Source organism: Lipotes vexillifer, unplaced genomic scaffold, assembly GCF_000442215.2.
Source record: "Lipotes vexillifer unplaced genomic scaffold, Lipotes_vexillifer_v1.1 scaffold802, whole genome shotgun sequence".
NCBI classification, from domain to species: domain Eukaryota; kingdom Metazoa; phylum Chordata; class Mammalia; order Artiodactyla; family Lipotidae; genus Lipotes; species Lipotes vexillifer.
Window position 1 is genome coordinate 1342583 of NW_006790237.1, and position 24637 is coordinate 1367219.

Here is a 24637-nt window from a genome sequence, read left to right on the forward strand (position 1 = left end):
CGGTGCCTTGCGTCACTTCCGCGTGGTTGGCCCGCCTCCACTCTGCACACTCCGCCTCCCTTATCCCAGCCGCCCGAGACCAACATGGCGGTCACGGGGGCTTCGCCGGATCACAGTGGAGCAATGGCGACGGCAGGGTGCCCATAAGAAAGATGGTGAAAGAAAAGCTTCAGCTTGCTCGGAAACATTTCCCCAAGAAATATGGGGAAAATGCACACGCACACTCAGGATCACAGTATACTAATGCAAGCGACCTAACGTCCCTCCCCCATAATAACCTCTTCCACAGAACTGGTGGAAAGCAGGGCCCGTTAATGACATGGCAACCAGCCTGGCATCATTTGCCCATAATGTATATATGGGCTCTCTCTCCAGCCTATCCCCCTCAGCACCAAGGCTGGCAAAGATCCAACATGGCATCCTTTCTTGCTTCGGTTTGCCCAGCTTCAATATGGCGGCTCAGAACGCTTTCTCTCGACGGTGACTCAGGAATTCGTCTGGGACCGCTTCGTCCCCGGGGATACTGACGGCTTCATCCCGTTAACCCGAATCCTTTGGGGCCTCGTGTGATGTACAGCTCCTCTCACCTTTGTCTTTAACCGTTTCTCTCTTCCAGGACCTTGCTTTCGCGCCCCGCAGAGAAATGGGACTGCCCCGCATTAACATGGCCGCAGCTGACCGGCCTTGCCCCTGCCCTCGAGAAAAATGGCATCTCTTTGGCTTCGATGCCAGTACACAATATGGAGAAAGGAGTAGGACTTTCCAAGCCAGTTTGAGCGAGGGGGTGGAGCTCTTGGACCCGCCCCCTTGTTTACTTCTCCGTTAGGACTGTTTTGCTGCGCCTGCGCACTGGCCGCTCCACCTTTAGCGTCTGTGACGTGACTTGAAACCTCGTGGTTCAAGTTTAACCACCCCATTCTGAAAAATGGTTACACCCATTCCTATTCTAGAACAGATGGGGACGCCACCACTGTCTGGGCTTGAGGGGAGTCTCCTATCCGGATGTGACAGCACGCTGACCCGGAAAAGGAGGGAGCCGGGGCAGTGAGGTCTCGGCCGCGGCTATGGAGGGCGCCGGTTACAGGGTAAGCACTGAAGACGCATTCTTTTGCTTCCGTCTATGCGAAACGCCGCCCTCCGGTGGTCGGCTTCTTTCTCAGGACTTGCAGGGACTCTGGGAGCCCAGCACCTCCTTAACAAGCACACCATTCCCTTAATAAACACGCTGTCACCTTTCCTTCCACTGCCCTAGGGAGACCCATATCATTTAGCCCCGCCCCTTGGGCCTCGCCCAGTTTGGAATGCACTCCCCCTTTCTCCCCACCCCATCCTCCGGAGTGCCAGAGAAGCCTGGCGCTATACAGGCTTCACTCCGGGCCCCATCCCCTAGGTAAATGTACCCTGGGCCCCGCCCCCAAGGTGAATAGCTCCTCCCCCGGGTCTGCTCCCATTGGCTCTCTTTTGATCCCCGCCCCCTGAGTGTCTTCCCACGCTTGGGCCCCGCCCCTCAATGGTTCCCTTTCCTAGGTGGTATTTGAGAAAGGAGGCGTGTACCTGCACACCAGTGCCAAGAAGCACCAAGACCCGGACTCCCTCATCGCCGGCGTCATCCGTGTTGTGGAGAAGGTAGGCCGGGAGAGAGCAGGGCTCGGGCAGGCCTAGAGCGGGAGGGAGGCGGCGTCTGTAGGAGTATAGTGTAGAGCTCAGCAACGGGAGGTTAGGAAGGAGAGGTGGCTTTCTGAGGCTGAGGGTCCAGAACTGGGAGGAAGTTTGGAAATATGGTTTGGGGAGTTTGGAGGGAAGCACTCCCAACCCCTCCTTTTTTCCCTCAGGACAGTGACGTCCTCCTGCACTGGGCTCCTGTAGAGGAGGCTGGAGATTCCACCCAAATCTTATTCTCCAAGAAGGTAGGCTACCTCTGCTTCCCCTTTCCCCACTTGCTTTTTGTCTAGGTCGGGGCAGTGGAAAGCATTTGAAGGACTTGAATACAATTCCAGACCTACCCTAGGAGCATGTGTGGTCCTGGTTGGGACCTAAGTGTTCTCTGTCCCTCACTTTCGTCTCCTCTGTGAAATGGGGCTGAAGATGCCCATTCACGGAGTAGACACTATGAGATTTGTGGCCAGGGGGGTAGCTGCCTGCCTCCTCACCCCCTTTGCTTCTTGGGAGAGCACTGCCAGGGTGCAAGAGGACAGCTCAGCCTGTGGATTCAGGTTCCACGGGCTCTCAGCCCATAAGGACTTGACGGAGTGTGGCATTTTCTCTTGGGCAGTCTTGCCATCGTGTCCAGAGAGGGAGCAAGACCCGACAGAGGCTACTCATCCACTTCGCCAGGATTCCTTCCTTCCCCGGGTACAAGACCTCACCCTTCTCATTTCCAGATGTCTCCTTGTCAGGCCCTTGTGCTGGATGGTGCTGGGACCCAGAGATGAATCCAACCCAGACACTGCTTAAGTCCTCCCTCACCCCTCATTCTGTTTTTGAGAAATTGAGGCACGATGAGAGGAAGCCTCATCCTCTCCTGAGGGCAGAAAAGCTAGGAAGTGCTGGAACTTGGATTTGAACCCAGACATACTGACTCCAGAGCACGCCTCCTTCTGGGGAGCAGACATCTGGGCTAGGACTCTAAAGATGAGAAGCAGGCAAGAATATATTTCAGCGGGGACTTCCCTGGTGGTCTAGTGGTTAAGACTCTGCGCTTGTACTGCATGGGGCATGGGTTCAATCCCTGGTTGGGGAACTAAGATCCCACATGCCACACAGCACGGCCAAAAAAACCCCCAAAAGAATATATTTGAGGGACAGCAGGAAGAAGGGTGTTTCAGGGCAGAACGGAACGTGGGATGTCTCTGTAGAGGGTTTTGCTGGAGAGATAGTTGGGCCTGAACTGCCAGGCTGAGAAGCTTGGACCCTGTCCTGGGGGCCAAGGTTAGCCTTGGGAGGGGAAAGGTATGGGTATGGAAAGCCCCATCTGTGGGGTCATGTGGGAGATGTATGGAAGGACCAAATGGAGGGAGATTGGGGGCTGGGAGGTCGGGGAGGAGGCCAGTGTGACGGGCCAGGAAGAGAGGATGAAGCCTCAGCTGGGGCCATGGGGTTTCAAATGGAGATTCCAGAGCCTCCCCTATGGAAGTTGAAGCAGCAGCAACCAGGATTTTGCATTTTCACCAACGTCACAGGCAGTCTGAGTGCCTTTCTTGAGAATATTGCTGTCTTCCTTGGCGCTCTTATTTTCAAATAACAGAAACCCACTGAGACGGGCATCAATGGGAAGGACACATATAAATTCAGGATACATTCAGCTCCAAGGAACACAAAACTGAGCTGACAACACAGTGAGCAAACAAGTTTGTTTCTTTCACCTCACAAGATTCCAAAAGGTATGAGGCTGCTGTCCTTGGTTAGTGACATCAAGGCTTGGATTGCTGAGAACCTACTGTGCTTGCTCTAGTGGTGTTTAAATGAGCACTTCAGCTGCAGCCATTGCATCTGCCTTTTTTTTTTTTTTTTTTTTTTTTTTTTTTGGCGGTATGCGGGCCTCTCACTGTTGTGGCCTCTCCCGTTGCGGAGCACAGGCTGCGGACGCGCAGGCTCAGCGGCCGTGGCTCCCGGGCCCAGCCGCTCCGCGGTATATGGGATCTTCCCGGAACAGGGCACGAACCCGTGTCTCCTGCATCGGCAGGCGGACTCTCAACCATTGCGCCACCAGGGAAGCCCAGCATCTGCCTTTTAAGGCAGGAAAAAGGAGCCAGCAGGGTACCAATCATATCTGTCCTTTTTATCAGTAAAAACAAGAGGTTTCCCAGAAAGCTTCGCATCAGTTAGGAGTTGCATTTGGTTGTATGTAATAGAAACAGAAATACCAGCGACCTAAACAATGTAACAGCTCATTTCTTTTTACAAAGCCCAGAAGTCAGCAGTATAGGTTCATATGTTATCAATGACTCAGCTTCCTTCCAACTTTGCTCTGTAATCCTCAGCATGTGGCATCCATCCTCAACATGTGGCATCTGTCCTTAAGGCTGCCTTCTGGTCCAGAAGGGCTGCTGGAGCTCCAGCCTTTTTAACTGTTTTTGTTGACTCTACATGTGTATCTCAGGTTGGCAAAAGAGCTCTGCTCATCATGATTACTCAAGGAAGCATGCTGCTAGAGCAGCCAGCATCTTAAAGGTCTCATTCCTTGTGGCAGAGGGGAAGAGATCTCTAGAAGTTTTTCCCTGGAAGTTAAACAGTCCATCTTGGAAGTGATATATCCCAGCCCTTTGGCCAGAACGAGTTGCATGTCTCCACTCAGCCAGTAGAGTTCAATGAGTTGTAATCCTACTGTATGCCCGAGGGGTGGAGAGCTGCAAACATTTGACAGACAACACACTAATTATCATTATTTTGTGTAAACACTGGCAAAATTATCAAATTCTTCATGTCACAAAACAGGGAGGGCACAGATGGCTTTGCCAGGGGCTGGTTTGGCAGCTTGTGGACAGGTGTCCCTGCCATTCCTTGGTCTTCCTTTCATGGTCCTGGTTGGCTGCCACAGTTCCAAACACCATGTCCTCCCTTGACAGCACATAGAGGCTAACCTGAATAGGGTGCCTTTTTATCAGGAATTCCCTTCTTCAAACTCCCCACGGGTGTACCCTCAGCTTCCACTGGCCAGAGTTGGGTCCCTAGGCCATTCAGAAATGCAGGGAAGGCTGGGAAAGTGGATATTGGGATAGTTCAGCTTGTGTTGTGGGAGTGGCTTGTCAGTCTGGAATATCCAGCAGAAATGACTGTTGGGTAGACCCACAGTCTGAGTCCTCCTAATCATGCAGGGTTTTACTGCAGGAGTCACAAAACACTCCAGTTACTTTAAGCAGCAAGGGGTTAAATGCAAAGACGTGGAGGCTTACAGAATTTTTACAAAAGCTAGAGGAATAGGACTGACACTGCAGAACTGACCTGCCAGGGGAGCTGCGATCCGCTGAGGGCAGGGCTGTAGGGAATGGGACTGTCATTGGAGTTGTCAAGTTCGAGAATACTACCATCAGAGCTGCTAATCGACCCCACTGCTGCCCCAGTTACCGCTCTGTGTGCAGGAAGAAAAAGACAGAGATAAGACGACTCCTTTTTCCTTGTCAGCCAAACACCAGCCAGAGTGGCAGGAAGTTGCCCTTATCCAATTTACACTTTGTAGATCTGAGTGCATCTGATTGGTAGGCTCTTGTGCCTGGAACGCAACTTCAGGGGAGCCTGGGAAATGTTTTACCTTTCTAGCCTTTCCCATAGAGGAAGAAGACACATGAGCTGTGAATTCTCTCACAGTTGCTGCAATCCTCACACATTTTGTCCCCTCCCTGCCCTCCTCCATGGCTCATGGCCGGCATCCTCAGCTTTTACTGCACTCTGACCCTCAGCATGGCCCTGCTCTGCATGGTTTCCCTGAATCTGCCCAACAGGCCCCTGAGCTCATGTCAATAAAAGCAGCCACCAGCTGGCCCCATGCTGGGCACTTCATGTTATTTTCATAACAAAATACGAGCCAGCTATTTTTTTCTGAATAAATCAGAATTCACTTACCATCAGACTCAAAAAAAAATTCAAGCTTTATGAAAACTTAAAATTGTCAAAGTGCATAATTCAGTGGTTTTTAGTGTTCACACACGTTTGCAACCATCACCACTGTGTAATTCCGGAACATTTTATCATCCCTGAAAGAAACCCTGTACCTGTACTCCCCTCCTCCAGCTCCTGGCAACCACTAATCTGCCTTCTGTCTTTATAAATTTGCCTGTTCTGGATATTTCATATAAATGGAATCATACTCTATGTGGTTCTTCGTGACTGGTTTCTTTTATTTAGGTTGCTTTCAAGGTTCATCCGTATTGTAGCATCTGTCAGAACGTCCTTCCTTTTTATTGCTGAATAAAATTCTATTGTATGGATCTACCCATTTTGTTAATTCATCAGTTTGATGGACAGTGGGTTGTTTCCACTTCTTGGCAGTCATGAATAATGCTGCTGTGAACGTTCATGTGTAGATCTTTGTGTGGGTGTTCATGTTTATTTCTCTGGGGTGTATACCTAGGAGCAGAATTGCTGGGTCATATGGTAATTCCACGTTTAACCTTTTGAGGACCTGCCAGACTATTTTCTACAGTGGCTGCACCATCTTACAATCCTACCAGCAGTATAAGAGGTTCCAGTTTCTCCACACCCTCACCAACACTTGCTATTGCCTGTCTTTTTTTATTCTAGCCATTCTAGTGGGTGTGAAGTCGTATCTGATTGTGGTCCTGATTTGAGTTACTCTAGTAACTCCTACCTACTTATTTTAAGCACAGCGACCTCTGGCAGTCTGACTGCAAAGCACCCCAACCCTTGCCTAGCTGTCTGCTTTTTATGTGGGGGTGCTTTGGTTAGAGCCACCGTGAGACTTGGCTTCAAGTCCTGGCCCATTCCCTGGCTGCACTGGGTGACTGACCCTGAGAGCAAGTGCTGTGCCCTCTTTGTGCCTCAGTTTCCCTCTTTGTTCAATGGGGCTACCTCCCAGGGTGGCCTCGAGGCTCAGATCTGGAAACTCTGAATCCACAGTCCCTCAGTCTCTTTTCCTGTCTTCCCCCAAGGACACCAGTGGGGGAGACTCCTGCACCTCTGAGGAGGAACCAACCTTTGACCCCGGCTATGAACCCGACTGGGCTGTCATCAGCACCGTGCGGCCACGGCACCGCCACTCAGAGCCCACGAGAGGTAGACTAAGTTGTTGCCCCTGGGGGCGGGCAGGCGGAGACACGACTTACCCTCAGTGGTCATGGTTCCGTGGGCTGTGCTGCCCACAGTCAAGATGGCCACCCACACTGGCCTCCAGTCCCAGGAGAGTGGGTGCGGGGTGCAGGGCGGTCCCCAGCCCAGGTCCAGCGTGGCCAGCATCTCTGAGGTTTGCAGCCTTGCTCATCAGGCCGGGCTCCCTGATTGGCTGTGGGCACCTCCACGTAAGTCCTGCCCATGGAATTTTCCAGGCTGTGGCTGTGACGGTTGCAGGGTGACAGGGTAATTCGGGCCATCTTGGAGTCTTACAGGGTGCTGGGGGCACCAGAGGAGGTATCTAACCCCCTAGGGGGCAGAGAAGTCTTCCAGGAAGAGGTGGTGCCATAGCCTAGCTCTGAAGGATGCTTGAGAGTTTTCTCTCCCTGCAGAGAGAGCAGCGGGGGGTAAGGCCAGAGGTGTGGGGCACTGGGTGTGTTTAGGAAACCACAGCCTTTTTGCTGTGGCTTGAGAGGGGTCTAGAGTGAAGAGAGGGTCGGAGGTGAGACAGGCAGGGTTGGGGGGGGCAGGGGACAGACGTGGGGAGACTGGGGAGATTTGGGGGCAGGCACGCATCCCCAGGCTCCCCTCCAGTTTTACAGGGTTCCTTTCCCAGAGGGCCTGGGGCTGGCTCGCAGTGGGCTCTCAGGAGATGCCTGAGCCGCCTCTGGCTCCACACGCCCCCGCCTCCCGACCCCCACCTGCTCCCGACGCTGCTGTCCCCCTAGGTGCAGAGCCCAGCTCCCCCCGGGGCTCCTGGGCCTTCTCCGTGAGTCTGGGGGAGCTCAAGTCCATCCGCCGTTCCAAGCCGGGCCTCAGCTGGGCATACCTGGTCCTGGTCACGCAGGCCGGAGGCTCCCTGCCCGCCCTGCACTTCCACCGCGGGGGCACCCGCGCCCTGCTCCGTGTCCTCAGCCGTTACCTGCTGTTGGCCAGGTGAGCCTTGTCCCAGGCCCCACCGCTCCAGGGATGCAGCCTGACTCCCTCAGGGCTGTGAAAGTACTACAACCCAGACTGATTTAAAGGCAGGAAAAAGAGACTTGAGTGGCGCGTGTGACTGCAACCTCAAAGGGCAGTTTGATGTCAGGCGGGACCCGGGTCCCAGAATGCAGAAAGAGTTGCAGTTTTTCTTTCTGAGTTTGCTGTCATTCTCTGTGGGTGGAAAGCACCTCTTTCCCACATTCCAGCAGCATCTTGGGGCTGCTTCTCCTTGGCCTGTCCCTGAGTCAGTCACCCTGGCCAGGGAGGTGGAAGGCCCTCGTTGACCAGCCCTGGGGCCTGTGCCATCCCTGGGGTCCAGCTGGGGTCTCAGGCCTGAGATGAGGGATTCCCCAAGGGCAGTCGGGACACTGAGAAAAAAAGAAAAAAGCGGGCACCCTGCCTGTGTGTCACCCAGATGCCCTGCCCGCAGCTCCCCGCAGGACTCCCGCCTCTACCTCGTCTTTCCCCATGACTCCTCGGCCCTCTCCAGCTCCTTCCACCACCTCCAGCTGTTTGACCAGGACAGCTCCAACGTGGTGTCTGTGAGTCCCCAGTGCCAGGCTGGCCGGTGTGGGCAGGGAAGGGCGGGCCGTGCAGGCCAGGCAGGGAGGGTAGACGGTGACCGCCCTCGGCCCTGTCCCCAGCGCTTCCTCCAGGACCCCTACTCCACCACCTTCAGCAGCTTCTCCCGTGTGACCAGCTTCTTCCGGGGAGCCCTGCAGCCGCACCAGGAGGGGGCCTCCCCTGACCTGCCTCCAGCCCCCGATGACGAACCCGAGCCCGGGTTTGAGGTCATTTCCTGTGTGAGTATCAGGGTGGACGCTGCTGCTCTTTGGCTGTCACCGTGGGCATGGGACTGCATTTCCCTGGGCCTCTGTTTCCCCAGTGAGATGGGGATAATAACAGCACTGCCCTCATCGGGTTTCATGAGTGACTTGGTGGAAGGTGCTTGTAGCCTGTGCACCTGGTGCCTATTATTACTGGGGGGACTTTCCTGACTTGGGGGGTGACTTCACTGACCTAGCCAAGGAGATGCTTCCCGCCCCAAACGTTCCGTCCGTCCGTGCAGCTTAGAAGGGCTCTGAGCTGACTCAGAGTGGCCCGCGGTGGGCTGGGGAGCGCTGGTGGGCTGGGGAGCGCTGTTGGGCCGAGGCCCTGGGCTCACTCGTCCTGTTTCCCCAGGTGGAGCTAGGGCCGAGGCCGGCTGTGGAGCGGGCGCCTCCGGTCACAGAGGAGGAGTGGGCCCGCCGCGTGGGCCCCGAGGGCCGCCTGCAGCAGGTCCCTGAGCTGAAAGCCCGCATCTTCTCAGGGGTGAGGAGCCGAGTGGGTGGGCAGGGTCGGCGGGCAGCCAAGGGGAGGCCCGTCTGAGCTGCCCTCTGCCCTCCAGGGTCTGAGCCCCAGCCTGCGACGCGAGGCCTGGAAGTTCCTCCTGGGGTACCTGAGCTGGGAGGGCTCAGCCGAGGAGCACAAGGCCCACGTGCGCAAGAAAACGTGAGTGAGACGCTGTGGATCCTGCCCTGCTGCGCTCCAGCCTCTGGCCTCCTGAGTCGACTGGTGGTTTTTGATCAACAGCGTATCCCAGTGGGCGGCCCGGCACCGGCGCGCTACGCGTGCACAGGCGGGCCGTCGACCTGAGCACAGCGGGGACAGAGGCAGTGGGCCAGGCCCTGCCCCTGTAGGGCCCAGAGCCCATCTCCGATGCCGTTTTCATTCTGGCGCCGTGCCCTTTCAGTGGTCACCGCTTTGCAGCGGGCTTCCTAACCCCGTGGGGCCACCTCTCGTCGTTCCTGGTATATCTTGTGCCTCTGCCGTGTGTCCCGGTCGCTGCCCCTGCTGCTCTCTGTCCAATGGGGGTGACAGACTTTGAACAACAACAACAAAACTCCACAAGGGTGTTCTGTGTCACGAGAGATGTGGGGAAGGGGAAGCACAGGGGCGGTGAGCTAGGCTGAGCCCTGTAGGATGAGGCGGCGGGGGGTGTCCCTACATCTCACCCCTCCGCTCCCCTCAGGGACGAGTATTTCCGAATGAAGCTGCAGTGGAAATCTGTGAGCCCAGAGCAGGAGCGGAGGAACTCACTGCTGCATGGATACCGCAGCCTCATTGGTTGGTGGCGGGCAAGGGTGGGATGGTGAGACCAGAAACAGCCGGGAGGGGCCCGAGGGAGCCCCCTGTCTCCCTAAGAGCAGGAGCAAGGCCATCTGTCGGGATGGAGGGGAGTGAGACAGGGGTGAGCAGGGGTGAGTGGCCCCGCGGTCGGGGATGGGGGAGCACGGGAGGGGAGCCAGGCTCCGTGGGTTCAAATCTACCACATACTCACTGTGAGACCTTGGTGGGTGATTCTGCCTCCCTGGGCCGCAGTCTCCCTATCTGTTGATGGTTTAGTAACCGTCAGCTGCTGCGAGGGTGTGGCGAGCTGGTGAGCCTGAAGCACAGCACCTCACGTGAAAGCGTGCAAGGTGGTCTCTGGACGACGACCCACACCTGCCTAGGCGTGCTGGCGGCCGGCCGGCAGGGATGGAACTCACCTTTCACGCCTTTGCGCTTTGCCCCCCGTCCCCACAGAGAGAGATGTGAGCCGCACCGATAGGACCAACAAATTCTACGAGGGCCCCGAGAACCCGGGGCTGGGCCTGCTGAATGACATCCTCCTTACCTACTGCATGTACCACTTCGACCTCGGTGCGGCACAGCGCGGGGGCAGTTGCTGGGGGCTGGCCTCGCTGGGGGGAGCGCGCTGCAGGCCTCGGCTGGGCCCTGACCCCATGTCCCCCCAGGCTACGTCCAGGGCATGAGTGACCTTCTCTCCCCGATTCTCTACGTCACTCAGAACGAGGTGGATGCCTTCTGGTGTTTCTGTGGCTTCATGGAGCTCGTGGTGAGGCTCGGCAGGGCTGGGAGATAGGCCCCCTCGAAAGCTGGGGTCTGGCTCCTCACGTGGCCCTCCCTCCCACAGCATGGGAACTTTGAGGAGAGTCAGGAGACGATGAAGCGGCAACTCGGGCAACTCCTGCTTCTCTTGAGGGTGCTGGACCCTCCGCTCTGCGACTTCCTGGGTACGTGTCTCGGCGGGTAGGCAGGGGATGATGGTGGGCCCACACACCTTGCTGCAGAGTCTCTGAGAGTGGCCACAGACAATGTCCAGGATGTTTGGACGTGGTGCAAGCAAGAGAAACATCCCCACAGAACCCAGAATTGATATGTAAAAGCAGGACTGCGGTTTGGAGCAAAACCTCAACGAATGCAGATGTGGGCCCCCTACCCCTGCCAAACGCGCCCCCGCTGCCTGCTGAGGTGGCTCCTTCGTGTCCTGTCAGACTTTTCAGATGAAGGACCTGGGCGCAGCTCCTCACACCCCTCATCTCCAACCAGCTCTCATCTCCAGTCACCCCTGAGCCTGGATTGGAAACTGGTTCTCTGGGCTGCTGGGGCGGGGACTGCTGCATTTTGGCTTTTAAATTTGACTGCATTGCTCTTTCAATATAAAAAATGCAGGGAATTCACGTAAAGAAAAGAAAGTTAAAGTTGCTGTTGCTCGTACTATTTTTTTGAATGCAGATGATGATAAGTTAATTTATTTTTTATTTTTGGCTGTGTTGGGTCTTTATTGATGTGCGCGGGCTTTCTCTAGTTGTGGCGAATGGGGGCTACTCTTTTTTTTTAACAGTTTTTTAAAAAATTAATTGATTTATTTATTTTTTGGCTGTGTTGGGTCTTCGTTTCTGTGCGAGAGCTTTCTGTAGTTGCAGCAAGCGGGGGCCACTCTTCATCGCGGTGCGCAGCCTCTCACTATTGCGGCCTCTCTTGTTGCGGAGCACAGGCTCCAGACGCGCAGGCTCAGTAGCTGTGGCTCACGGGTCCAGTTGCTCCGCGGCATGTGGGATCTTCCCAGACCAGGGCTCGAACCCGTGTCCCCTGCACTGGCAGGCAGATTCTCAGCCACTGTGCCACCCGGGAAGCCCCCGGGGGCTACTCTTCATTGTGGTGCGCGGGCTTCTCATTGCGATGGCTTCTCTTGTTGCAGAGCATGGGCTGTAGGTGCGTGGGCTTCAGTAGTTGTGGCACATGGGCTCAGTAGTTGTGGCATGTGGGCTCTAGAGTGCAGGCTCAGTAGTTGTGGCACACGGGCTTAGTTCCGCGGCATGTGGGATCTTTCTGGACCAGGGCTCGAACCCGTGTCCCCTGGTGTGTCCCCTGCATTGGCAGGCAGGTTCCCAACCACGGAGCCACCAGGGAAGCCCTACATCATCAGTCTTATTGACTACATGGTGTTCTGTCCATCTTAATGATGTATAAGAATAGATTTAACCTGACCTGCTGGATTTTTAGGTTATTTGTAGTTTTTCACTGTGATGAATCTATATTCGTGGATGATTTTTTTAGGATAAATTCCAAGAAGTGATATTGTATCCAGTGCAGTACATATTTTTACATCTTTTGAAACATCTGTCTTCATCACTGCTTTCCCAGAAAGTGCTACCAGCTTAGGTTTTTGCTAGCAGCGTACAAGAGGGCCAGTTTCCTCACACCTCCCCCAGCTTTGGATGTTGAATAGATTTTTTTCCCTGAGTGGACTGGTCTTACTGCCTCCCTTCCACATGAGAGCGGAGACCACGGGGCTAGCTCACCTCATCTGGAGCCTGGAAGGCAGGATGGGAAGGTTCCTGCTGGCGCTGAGCATCCCTGTCCCCGCTCTGAAGCTGTCCCTCCACTTGCATAGATTCGTGCGGGTTCTTACAGCCAGGGTGACTTCTTAGAGTCCGGTCCGACCACCGAGCGCCCTGTGAATTAGAGCGGGATTGGAGTTGATTCTGAGCTTGCTCTCAGCTAAGTGTTGCCCCTCCCACTGCTGTCCTCCCCTAGACTCCCAGGACTCTGGCTCTCTCTGCTTCTGCTTCCGGTGGCTGCTCATCTGGTTCAAGAGGGAATTCCCCTTCCCGGATGTCCTTCGGCTGTGGGAGGTGAGCCGGCCAGTTGGGGTGGGAGGGCCGAGAAGGAGAAATGGATTGGCTGTACTGCCAGTGGATGGGGCAGGGAGGTTGATGGGAGGTGGGCAGGGTGTGGGGCAGACCTGGGTGGGACCTGAGGCAGAGGCTTTGCAGTGACCCCTCCCCTGGGCACTGCTAGGTGCTGTGGACGGGGCTCCCTGGCCCCAATCTGCACCTGCTGGTGGCCTGCGCCATCCTGGACATGGAGCGGGACACCCTCATGCTTTCAGGCTTCGGGTCCAATGAGATCCTCAAGGTGAGACCCTGGCTCCCTCCCAGTCCCCTCCCTCCCCCTGCCCATCCTGACCTGTGTGGAGAAGACACATCACCTGGGTGTGAACTCCGTGGAGGCTGGCCCTGCCCCTGTGCGACAATACCTTTCGGTAGTAGGTACTCAGAATAGGATTGTGGAAAGTATGATTGGCTAAGCTGTGAACACGGTGGCCAGGAGACGGGTCTGTCTGTCTCCTACCCCATTATCACTGGCTCCCTGCAGTGTCCTCACAGAGCATGTGGCCCATGCATGAGTGGGCCACCTGCCCCTGCCCCAGTGCATTAATGTGGGGCAGGGCCGCGGCGGTGGGGCTTAGTGCCCTTTTCCTTCCTTGAATGCTGCACCTGGCAAGCAGCCGGAGAGAACATGACCTCTCCTGATCCCCCAGCTCCACTGTGAGCCCCAAGAGGGCCAGCCCGGTCTGTCTTCCCTCAATTGTACCCCAGCACGAGGCACAGAGTAGGTGCTCGGGCGGTTGTGGCTGGGTGCTTGCAGGCAGGCAGGCCTGACCCACCCCCGCCCGCAGCACATCAACGAGCTGACCATGAAGCTGAGCGTGGAGGACGTGCTGACGCGGGCTGAGGCCCTCTACCGGCAGCTGACCGCCTGCCGGGTGAGTCCCTGACCCCTCCCGATAGCCCCCGAACCCCCAGCAAACCTCTGACTTCTCGCTCCCTACCCGCCAACCCGCCAGGAGCTGCCCCACAACGTGCAGGAGATCCTAGGCCTGGCGCCCCCCGCAGAGCCCCAGAGCCCATCGCCACCTGTCTCCCCACTGCCGCTGTTGCCCACCCGTGCCCCACCGGCTCCGCCGCCCCCCGCGGACACAGTCCCGCAGCCTGACAGCAGCCTGGAAATCCTGCCAGAGGAGGAGGAGGAGGAGGAGGAGGAGGAGGAGGAATGTACGGACTCTTAACCGTGCTGGGCAAGGCGGCCTGCTCAGTACCAGACACTTAATCCAGCTCCCCCCCCACGACCCCGCCCCTCCCGGAGGCTGGGGAGGGGAGGCACAAAGAGGGGCGGGGCTCTCCACCAGGCCTCCCTTCTCTTAGCTGGTTTCTTGAAACTGACACTTTTCTATCTGGTTGGCCTCAAGTAGGTGGAGGGGGGAGGCCACCACACTGGCTTGGCTCTGGATGGAGAGGGGGTGGTGACTCGTCTCCTCTGACCACTCTGCAGAGTCTATGTCTGACCACTGTGACCCTGACCCGGCCAGTGAGACCTAAGAGGAGGCCCCTTGGGGGTGAGTGGTGGCGGTTTGTGGAGGCAGGGCTCCCTTACCTGCTTGAGTCCGGGGCTTTTGGAGGAGTGAGGATGGGGTGCAGGGGCACATCCCGGACATAACCGAGGTGGAAGGGCCTGCGGGGCTGCTCCCTCTGGGGCCCTACCTACCAGCTTCTTGTTACGAGAAAAATAAACTCGTGTTTAACCCAGTGTCGGCTGGGCTTTTTGTTACTTGTATAAGGATCCCACTGTGTCGTGACAGCCGTTGTGGGCACTGTGATGAACGTTTACCAGTGGCGCAAAGCGGTGCCCATCCTGTACCTCCGACTCGCCCAGACGGAGCCCACGGCCCAGGAAGGACAGCTTCTGGGGCTCCAGGATAGGCGCAGCCCCTTCTACCGCGAGGGCTAATGGTTTTGCTCCCTGCACACTGGGGGGAGCGACTGAGCCAGGGAGGGGGCGGGACCACACTGCTGTTTCCAAAAATACTTTAATACTGGGTCCTCTTTTGGGTCGTGTGCGGAGCGGTGACCGCATGTAAGGCTGGAGAGTGGGTGCCCCGCCCCCTTTTGAGGCTGCGCGGGTGGTGGTGGGCGGGCGCCACGTGCGCATGCCCCATGCTGTTGATGGGCCGGGGGTCGTTCCAGCCGCTGGTCCGGCCGTTGATCAAGACCGCGGCCCGCAGTGCCGACTTGACGGCCGTCTCCACCCAGCCGTGCGGGTAGGCCGTGTGCTCGCCGGCGAAGTAGATGCGGCCGTAGGGGGCCGCCCAATCGCACTCCTGACCCTCGTCCTTGTCGGTTCGCCAGAGCATCGGGGGCTGCACCACGAAGCCGCCCTGGCTGTGCGGGTCCTCCGCCCAGCGCTTGACGATGCCGCTGCCGTCCCAGAGCCGGTACACGATGGGCCCGTGAAGCGCCGCCACGTCGTCGAGCGCCAAGCGCAGGGCTTCGGACAGGCTCAGGCCAGCAAACGTGGCAGCCGCGTCCGACCACGTGTACGAGGCGAGCAGCAGCGCGCCCTCGCCAGGCGGCGGATAGAATATCACGCGCGACGGTCGGTCGGTGTTCGAGTGGCCGCCTTCGATGTGCTCGTCGTGCCAGAAGGGCCGGCGGAAGCTCAGGAACACCTTGGTGGCCGGCATGTAATGCAGCGCGCGCACCGCCTCCTGCCGCTTGAGCGTCAGCGGCGGCGTGAAGGTGATGCGCTGCAGCGCGGGCCCGCTCACCGTCAGCAGCACCACGTCGGCCGTCAAGGACTTCAGATTCCGGGCCCGGCGCGAGGGCTTGATGTACACGCTCACCTCGTGCGTCCCCTGCTTAATCGCCACGACGGGCGTGTGCAGCAGCACAGGCCCCGACAGCGAGCTCAGCAGTGCGCGCGGCAACAGGTCCCAGCCGCCCGCGATGCGGCTGTACCTGCGGCGGGGCGGGTGCGTGACGGGCTCTCGGGCCCTGCATCTCCGCAGCGGCCCCTCCCCAGACACTCCCTGCTCCAGTTCTCACTTGCCGGTTGCCTCCAATCCCGCCCCTTCATCTACCCCCGCCCTCGTCAGTCCCCGATGGCCCCCCGAGGCCCGGGAGCAGAGCGGTGTGACCCGGGAACCCCGCCTCGTGCCCTCAGGGCCACGCCACTCTCCAGGTACCTTTCTTCCCCTGGAGGAACCGGGATGCGGGGGCGAGTGTGGCTGGACCCAGCGTGCCGCTCTCCGCCCCCTGGGCCCCTGCCCCCTTCTCTACAGGCCGCGCCCACCCCGCCAGCCCCGCCCACTCCGTACTCGCCCCATCGGCCCCCGGCGTCTGTCCAGCCCACCGCCTCACCGGAGCCGGTCGCTGAGGCAGCTGTGAGCCCGCAGGGCCTCGGCGAAGCTGAGATAGAAGAAGCCGTCCTTGGACATCACGTCTCCCAGGAGCCGAACGGCAGGCTGGCTCAGGTTCCCCTCCCCGAGGAGGTATTCCTGGGGGATGGCGTGGCCCAGGTCAGGGCCCAGGCAGGCTGCACCTGCCGGCTCCGAACCCCCTCCCACCGGGCCGCTCCCTGCGGAGCCTCTTATTTAGTTCAGTGACACGACCGTGCTTAGTGCGTTTCCCTGGACCTCAGAGATACGGCCCCCCCCACCTTGTGACAGATGAGGGAAACCGAAGCCCCAAGAGGGGCGTGTCCAGCCCCGTCAGGCAGGGAGGAGGTGGCAGGCCTGGGGTCCCAGTTTCCTGCCTTCTGACTCCCGGCCCAAGGCCCCATGGACACCCTCCTTGTCATCCTTTATCAAGACAGCGACACCGAGGCTCTCACTCACCAGGAGCGTGTGCCTTTCAAACTTCATCATTGCCTTTCTGCAGCCCAGTGTCTTGAGATCTTCGATGGCCTGTGGAGGGACAAGCAGTGGCGCTGAGCTGTGGGGACAGGACCGGGGAGGCCCCACCTGGGGTCCAAACCTGGCTTCTCTTCTTGCTCCTGCCCACGGCTGGCCATTTACCTCTCTTGTTCAAGCTGCCAGGATGTTGCCCGTGCTCGGGCCTCAGCCTTGCCCTCCACTGCAACTATGTCACCCCCCTGGGAAGTCCTCCTGAGTCATTCCTACCCCTCATTCCCCGGGCGTTCAGTCCACCCGGACAATGTCACACTCATCCTGGTTGGGTGTTATTTTGCCTGCCTCTGTCCCAGCCTGCGCACTCCATGCGCTGTGTCCTTATGGACGGTAATTATTTGTCTCAGTCAGCGCTGTGTCCTTATGGACGGTAATTATCTGTCGCCTGGATCGTTGTGGGCGCAGACGGAAGTGGAGTCCCTTCTGCCACCCACCCGTCAGCCCTGGCTGGGCACGACTGCTCACGGGGGTTTGTTCACGGCGCCTCCCCTGCCCACAGCCTTCTGTGGCTCCTCAGTGCCTGGAGCCGCAGAGTTCCAGCCCTCAGCCTGCCGTTCAAGGCCCCTGCCAGCCCCTCGGTCACCATCTTTTAGGGCAGCTTCAGGTCTACAGCACAGTGTCCAGTGCCCAGACCACCCTCGGGTCTCCCCCACCCCCACGCCCCTGCACTTGCTCACCCCCCTCATCTTTGCCGGGCACCCAACTGGTCATCCTTCACCACTTTGTTCAAGCCTCATCCCCTCCCAGAAGCCTCGCTGCCCTGTTTTCAGCCCTCTCCTTTGTCCACCTGGCTTCTCTCTCGTGGCCAGGGAACTCCCCAAAGAAGGTGTCCCTTCACTCACTCACTCACTCACCCTTCCCCTCACATTTCCCTAGGCTCCTTAAACTGGGCACGGCCAGGGCACAGAAATGGCCTGGACTAAGTGCCCACCCTGGTCCATGAGAGGAGATGGACAATTAGGAGCTCCCATAGGAGGCTTAGGCTGGCTCCTCCCTGAGGGCATCAGGGAAGGCTGCCTGGAGGAGGGGACACTGGAGCTGGTTCTTGAGGGATGAAAAGGGTTCCCTGGGTGGGAAAAGGAAAAGGCCTTCCAGGCAGGGTCAGTGGCATGGGTGTGGGACGGTGGACAAGCATAGTGCATACGAAGGAGTACAGAACCGAAGGTGTTTGGGCCACCATGAGAGTTTGGGGTGGGCAATAAAAATTTCTTGGAGAGAAGATGGGGCTAAAGGAGTGGGAGAGACCAGACTGCTCAGGGCTTCAAACTGAGACTGAGGCGCTAGCGAGCACAGGGGGCTGTGAGCAGGGTGGGCCAGCGTGAGGATGCAGGGAGAGGTCCAGGCCTGAGCTGGGGCTGGAGCTGGGGGGGACAGAGAGGTAGGAACAGTGTGAGACAGTCGAGGGCAGGACGGATGGAGCTGGGACCTGACAGGGAAGGCAGGAAGCGAGGATGGCCCCTGGAGTTCTGCTTTGTGACTGGGGGTGGTGATGATGGCACTGTTGTGAGATGGGGCACCCAGGAATCTGAGTGGGTTCAGGGAAGCTGCCGCCGAGCTCAGTGGGAGCTGGAGGGTCCTGGGGGATGGCCAGGGGGAGACAGACATAGGTCTGGGTCTCAGGAGATGGACTTGGAAAACATAAGCCCACAGATCATAGTTTAAACCAAAGGTGTAGAGGGACTTCCCTGGCGGTCCAGTGGTTAAGACTCTGAGCTCCCAATGCAGGGGGCATGGATTCAATCCCTAGTCGTGGAACTAAGATCCCACGTCCCACGGGCCGAATGACGCAGCCTAAAAAAAACCAAAACAAACCAACAAAAAACCCCAAAGGTGTAGAAAGGTGAGGTTGTTCTGGCCAGTGTGTGAGTGAGAAGGGGATGGGAGATGGGGATCAGCAGGGCTTATGGGGAAACGAAAGATGGAAGAGCCAGTGACGGGAAACGAGAAGGAATGGGAAGAGGAAAGCTAGGCCAGGAGGAGGAAAGGGCATGGGACACCACAGCGTGGAGGACGGGGCAGGGGGACAGGGCTGCAGGGCTCGCGGACGCGCCTACCCTGTTGAGAGCCATCTGGTAGATTTCTTCGGGCGAGTGGCCCTTCTCCTTGGGATGCAGCTTGTAGCCCAGCTTCTCAGGCATCTTCTCCACCACGTAGTTCCGCAGCTTCACCTCATTCACCTCCGTCCACGTGTTCTCGTCGTACTGGGTGAATTTGGTCAGATTGAGTCCCAGGCTCTTGCAGAGCTCATGGAGGATCCTGAGGGAGTGGGAGCTGCTGGTGAGGGTCGGGCAGGGGAGGTGAGGGCCCCTCTCCCCAGTGGGGCTTGGAGAAGGGAAGGGGGTGGGTGGGGCAGCTGGGGATGGGGCTTGGGGCTGGGCATGAGGCTGGAGCTGGGCTAGACTGGGGGTCGTCAGTGCCAGGGACGGGAATGAAAGGGGAACAAGGCTGGAAGGCTGAGGGCTGCGCACTTCAGGACTGGGTTTGGAGGGGGAGGTGGCTTTCACTGGGGATCAAGTAGGAATGGGGACAGAGCTGTGCTGGATGGGGGTGGGAGCTGGGGATGGGGAAAGGACCAGTGTCGGGGAAGATAGAGCTGGGGGTCTGGAAGCGCTGGACGCAGTGGCCTGAGCACTTCAGGGGTTCAGTGGTGGGGCTGGAGCCGGGAGGCCTGGAAGTGTCAGTCAGGAAAAGGACAGAGCTGGAGGCTGGGTCTAGGCCTGACTTGACTGGGATGCCAGGTTTGGGGTCAGAGTTGAGGTTGGTGCTGGCACTGGAGCAGTGATTGAGTTGGGAATCTGGTTGAGACTGGGCTCAGAGGTAGGGGCTGGGGTGGCCCTGCGCCTGCCTGGCCCCCAGGTCAGGCCCCACCTGTGCGAGCTGGGCATGCGCATGGCTCCCAGCTCCCCAATCCAGCCGGTCTTCCGGTCCCGGTAGGTGAAGATTCGGCCCCCAATCCTGTTGTCTGCCTCCAGGATGGTGACCTGAGGGACGATGGGCAGCAAGCAGGTGTTTTAGCTCCTCCCACTAACTCCCCATCTCCACCCTGTCGCAGCCCCCACCCCACACCCACCCAATCTTCCATCCCCACAGCAGCACAGATGGAGATGAAAGAAGGATCTTTTTTTATGGGGAGGTGGGAGGGGCTGGTGGGAGAACAGAAAGTCATAGTGAACATGTATAATGTGACTATTTCCAGACTGCAGCAGGAAGGCCGCTGGCAGATTTCAGAGGGACTTCCCAGCTCAGGGGGTGGGGAGATTTCTTGTGTGTACTGAAGCCACTGGCCTGGCCCATGCTCATTCTTGGATTTCAGTGAGAGGGACAGTGGTTAGACTTCAGGGGGCACTTCCCCTTGTGTGGAGTTTCCATCTCCACCAACACAAATTCCCCCCAGGAAGTTGGAAGAGGTTTCAAGGGACTTTCCTCCAGGATGAGAGTGGGGCAGGGAAAGTCAAAGCCCTCAGCACAGACACATGTTCCCTCTGGGTTTCATGTTAGAGCAGACGGTTCCAGGCCTCGCTCCCCTGACCACAAGGAAAGCATAGCTCCCTCTCTCCACCTCCCATCACCTCCACCCCTCAACAGGGACGTGGCCAGGTCCCTGTACCCAGGACTCCCAGCTGCAGCAGGAAAGACTCAAGGTAGACAGCAAGCAGCACTTCTCACCTTGTGTCCAGCATCGCTGAGCACCTTGGCGGCCAACAACCCAGCCACGCCCGCACCAACCACAGTCACCCTCTGGGGCTTCGAGGTCCGATTAAGGCCCAAGGTCAGGACTCTGAGCAGCTGCTCATAGTCGGGGTCCCGCATACATTTCTCGAAGGGGTCGTGGCTCTGGGCAGTTTGCCAGTCCAGGGAGGCTGCCAGGCTGAGGAGGATGGGGACCAGGGCGAGGAGGCGCCATGCTGGGGGGAAGGACAGGGTCAGCGGGCAGCTCAGCGGGTATGTGGGGAGAGAAAAGCGGGTTCTGCCCTCTCCCCTACTTACTTACCCAAGGATTCCATGTCTCTCCGGGGGAGATGTTGTCTGGGTTGGAGGGGAAGCAGGGCCACTGTGACAGGAGCCTGTGTCCCCCCCAGCCTGGTCTGCTGTGGGCTGCCCCGCGCCCACCTCAGCCCTCCCCTGGTCTATGGCCCTGGTCTGTCTAGACATGTGTGTCCCCTGATCCCGGGCTAGCCAGCTCCTGGTCTCTGCTCACCTGTCTGCCCTCCTCTCCTGTCTCTCTTCTCTGTCCCCCCTTTCTCTCACCTCCTCTGGGTCTCCCTGTTTCTCTCTTATCTGCCCTGCTCAGCCCTGTCTCCCCGTCTGTTTCCGTGGGGCCCAGTCTCTCTGCAGCCTCCTCCATACCTCGGCCTCCGCAGGCAGCAGCACCGCCTCTCTCCTCTGTCCCCTCCGCCTGTCTGCCGAGTTCCCCCTGTTGGCCCTTAAACTGAGCCGAGCCCCGCCCTCCCCTCCCTTTTGGGAAATCGAGCTGTGGGAAATGAAACTCCTTTCCTTGAGGGGCGGGTCAGATGCTCAGAGTCTAGTTGAGGCTGGAGGGGGCGCGGCAGCGGGGGAACGGGTCGGGGGGAAGCAAATCAGTCTGCCCTGCCCGAGCCCTTGGTCACCCTGATCTGATCGCAGGGCCCCTGTGTCTGCCCTCTCCTCTGCCCTCTCTGCCTCTTTCATTCTCAGAGTAGGGGGAGAGGCGGCCTCTGGCCTTGGGACTGTGTGTGCCCTGTGACAGCCTCTGAGTCCTTCTCTGTGTCAGCCGTCCCTGTGCTCTGGAGGGCCCTCGCTGGCCCCCGCTACATGGCCGCTCTGAGCTCAGTGAAACGGGCACAGCAGGGGACTCGCAGGCAGCAGCTCGTGGTCGGTGGCACGAGCTCTGGGCCAGCCTGCCTGGGTCCTGAGTCTGGCACCTGTCAGCGGGGGACTTGGAGCGGGCCTTCCCCTCTCTTTGGCTCCGGTGTCATCTGTCAAGGGGGGGCCGCTCCTGTGCTGGTGGGAGTAGGCAGTGAATCCAGGTCGGGGCCCTAGGAACAGCAGCCGGGTCAGTACTAGAAGCTGCTTCTTAGGAAATGCCAGCTGCTGCCGCCGCGGGGTGCTAGAGGGATTCAGTGAAGGCCTCCTCAACCCCAGCCCTGCACAAGGAGCCCGTCCCCCCTGCGCTGAGAACCACTGTGACGCTCGGCTCAGGCTAGGGCTTCGGCGGGGGGCACCTCGGAGAAACTGTCCAGCGCTTCTGTCTCTCTCCCTGGCTTTGGCCATCGCCACCCACTGTCTGTGGGCCCTTTTCTCCTTAGGGGCGAGGGGCAGGCAGTGAGAACAGGGTGACCCGGCTCCAAGGAGCCCCTGTGGGGCTCATGGCTTTGGGACTTTAGCCAAGGGGACATACGGTGGGTCCCTTGAAGGGGGTGGGCAGAGGCAATCTTGGGGATTTTTCTTGGGGTTGGAGGAGAGAGCACCAGGCGAGTGGTGAGGAGGAAAGCCAGAGGGCGGCAGGTCCTCTGCAGCAACCAGTTGGGAAAATCCAAACAGTAAATCAAAGAGGGATGTGGTTTGATGAAGGTACAGGGTTGGAGGGGGTGCATACCAGTGAGTCAGAAAACATCTGATGCGGGTGGGAAGGCGGTGGCCAAGAAGGAAACAAAATCAGTGAGCTGGACACTGAGAGAAAGCCAAGGGTGAGAGTCAGCAAAAACCAGCAGCGAGAGGGTTGCCGCTCTCTGAGGTGGCCTGTGCTCAGAGCTCTGCCCTGGGTAGAGGAGGAATCTGAGGCTCAGAGGTGGCCAGGGGCTGGGCAGGGGCAGACCCCAGGACTTGCACAGGCCTCAGAGCTGGCAGGCCTTCCCATTGCAGACCCCGCCTGCTTCATTCACAATGACGTGGAGGGCTGGTGTGCCATCTCGTCAGGACCTTACATACCTTGTGAGGGAGGGGGAACCTGGCCCGCGGCGGGGAAGGCACTTGCCTCGGGTCCCACAGTGGGAAACAGCAGAGCTGGGAGTCCACCTGATCCCAGGTCCCTGCCCCCACCCCGTCCCCTTCCCGGGCTCTACGGCCTCATGACAATGTCCCACACAGAGAAAGGGAGCAGCAATATGGAAGCAGAAAGGGATGGAGGCAGCAGAGCCAAGGGGCTCCCAGGGCATGTCTGGGCAAGGAGTGTTGGTCCACAGAGCATCTGGGGGGGCCCTCCTGAGGTCCCTGGGTTGACCCCCTGGTCTCTCCTGCACAGGGTCTCTGTTCACAGTCCTCCCGGCTCCGGGCACACCCCCAGTTCACACCCTGGACTCCATGGAAGGCGTGCAGCCTTACCCCAGAGACCCCATGCAAGGAGTCAGGTGGGGAGGTGAGCAGGACTGTCGGAGGCTACGAGGGCAAGGCCTGCTCGGCCTCCTGAATGCTGATAAAGTGACGGTGGGTCCTGCTGAGTACCGCGTGCCGGACACGCTACACGTTCTATTTTATTGACTCCAGCGACAACTCTGACAGGGTGGGTTGAGCTGTCCCCATTTTACAGTGGAGAAAAAAACTGGGGCCCAGATCAGGCACCAGCTAAGAAGGGGCAGAACCTGTGTTTGATCCCAGCGGCCCGGCTCCAGGATGGCTAACACTTGGTTAGCTCAGGCTCGTGGACCGGGGATGGGGCCCGGGTAGGGGCTCTCCGTGTCGGTGCTATGCAGTTGGTACCGTTTTTGTGAGGAAGGTCCTGTTCATTGTAGGATGCTGAGTAGCATCACTGGCCTCTACCCACTAGATGCCAGTAGCACTTGCCCCTCAAGGCTTAACAGCTACAAATGTCTCTAGACATCGCCAACCATTCCCAGGGGAAGGGGAGGCAGAATCGCCCTGGCTTAGGGTTTGGTTGATGCTGGGTGGAACACCCAAGAGCGGCCAGATACAGTCCACAGTACAGTTGGCAGGAAAAGACATGCTGGAAGGCCATACACCAAAGGTTGTTTTGGGGTCAAGTGATTATGAGTAATTTGGGGGTTGCTTTGGTAGAAATAACTGGATCTTCCAGACTCATTCCTGATAAAATCAGAGATTGGTGTTAGGGTTGAATTTACGGTATTAGGGTATGAATTAGGGTCATGAGAAAGAGTGGTTTGGATTAGGTTAGGTTTCCTAAGCTTGTGAGTAGGAGATATAGGACACACAGCAAGAACTGAGGGTTGGGGCAGATGGTGGGAAAGACCTGGGGCTTTTTCAACCCTTTCAGGTAAAAATTGTCTCTAGGGAGAAAACCCTACCTTATTTGGCTGGCTTCTAGAACCACAATGACAGTTCTAATGGGGTTAGGTCACATCCGAAGCAGCCAGAGACCTGGCCCTGCTCCCGCCCCCCCCCCGGGGGCCCTCTGTGGCCCCTCAGGGCAGCTACTAGTGATGGTGGCCACAGACATGGGCAACGGACAGGACTAGTGCCTTATATATATTCTTTCCTCTGAGTCAGTCCAAAGACCCTGAGTGGTCAGTATTAAAACTTTCACCGAGTCTCAGAGGAGGGCAGGGCACACCCAGGGGATGCCAAGGGCCCCAGGCAGAAGTTGGGGGTCCAGACCTGGATGGGGAGGGGTGCAGAGGGCAGAGGACAGACCTACTTGAGGGCCTGATCTCTGGCCTGACCCCTAGACAGGGGCCCCCTTCCCTCAGAGCCCCCTTGCCCCTCCTCCCCCAGTTTCCAGAACCCCAGGGCTCTAATGAGGGGGCACTCACTGCATGGCTGGCTCTGGCGGGCTCTCTCAGCGCCCATGGCCTTTCTGGTTAGCCCGGGACAGAAGTCATCGTTGGGCGTATGCGAAACCGGGCTGAGTGGTGCTGGCTGTGTCCCGATTCCCTTGTCAGACCAGAGATGCCAGGGTCCTGGTGTGGGATCAGAGCAGTTGGGAGGCTGTGGAGCACAGATGCCCCCTTCTCGAAAGTTTTTTATTACAGAAAATTTCAAACATATATAAAAACAGACTAGGATGATGAAGCCAGGTGCATTCAGCACCTCATAGCCTATCTTGTTTCATTTACACTTTCTCCCACC

General features: G+C 58.2%; 2 protein-coding genes across 2 annotated transcripts; one reads left to right on the forward strand and one right to left on the reverse strand.

The window, feature by feature from the left end:
* The first annotated feature begins 913 nt into the window (after nucleotides 1–913).
* On the forward strand, nucleotides 914–14464 carry TBC1D17 (TBC1 domain family member 17). Its single transcript, XM_007463393.1, has 17 exons — nucleotides 914–1085; nucleotides 1528–1626; nucleotides 1833–1907; nucleotides 6606–6729; nucleotides 7512–7719; nucleotides 8195–8306; nucleotides 8409–8567; nucleotides 8947–9075; nucleotides 9152–9255; nucleotides 9776–9870; nucleotides 10330–10446; nucleotides 10542–10642; nucleotides 10721–10820; nucleotides 12628–12725; nucleotides 12892–13008; nucleotides 13553–13639; nucleotides 13721–14464. The coding sequence occupies exons 1-17, from the start codon at nucleotides 1065–1067 to the stop codon at nucleotides 13940–13942; spliced, it is 1968 nt and encodes a 655-aa protein (XP_007463455.1). The 5' UTR covers nucleotides 914–1064; the 3' UTR covers nucleotides 13943–14464.
* Nucleotides 14465–14740: 276 nt separating this feature from the next.
* On the reverse strand, nucleotides 14741–24391 carry IL4I1 (interleukin 4 induced 1). Its single transcript, XM_007463445.1, has 7 exons — nucleotides 24322–24391; nucleotides 20285–20523; nucleotides 19487–19599; nucleotides 18673–18874; nucleotides 16547–16615; nucleotides 16071–16207; nucleotides 14741–15668 (listed from the first exon to the last, which is right to left on the reverse strand). The coding sequence occupies exons 1-7, from the start codon at nucleotides 24356–24358 to the stop codon at nucleotides 14741–14743; spliced, it is 1725 nt and encodes a 574-aa protein (XP_007463507.1). The 5' UTR covers nucleotides 24359–24391.
* Nucleotides 24392–24637: the final 246 nt, after the last annotated feature.

Coding starts and splice junctions, on each gene's coding strand:
- TBC1D17 (XM_007463393.1), top strand. CDS start 1,065: ATGGAGGGCGCCGGTTACAGG. Junction 8,568..8,946: donor GGTTTGAGGTCATTTCCTGT/GTGAGTATCAGG, acceptor CTGTTTCCCCAG/GTGGAGCTAGGGCCGAGGCC. Junction 13,640..13,720: donor GGCAGCTGACCGCCTGCCGG/GTGAGTCCCTGA, acceptor CCAACCCGCCAG/GAGCTGCCCCACAACGTGCA.
- IL4I1 (XM_007463445.1), bottom strand. CDS start 24,358: ATGGGCGCTGAGAGAGCCCGCCAGAGCCAGCCATGCA. Junction 20,524..24,321: donor CCGCCAGAGCCAGCCATGCA/GTGAGTGCCCCC, acceptor CCTTCCCCCCAG/CATGGCGCCTCCTCGCCCTG. Junction 19,600..20,284: donor TCAGCGATGCTGGACACAAG/GTGAGAAGTGCT, acceptor ATCGTCCCTCAG/GTCACCATCCTGGAGGCAGA.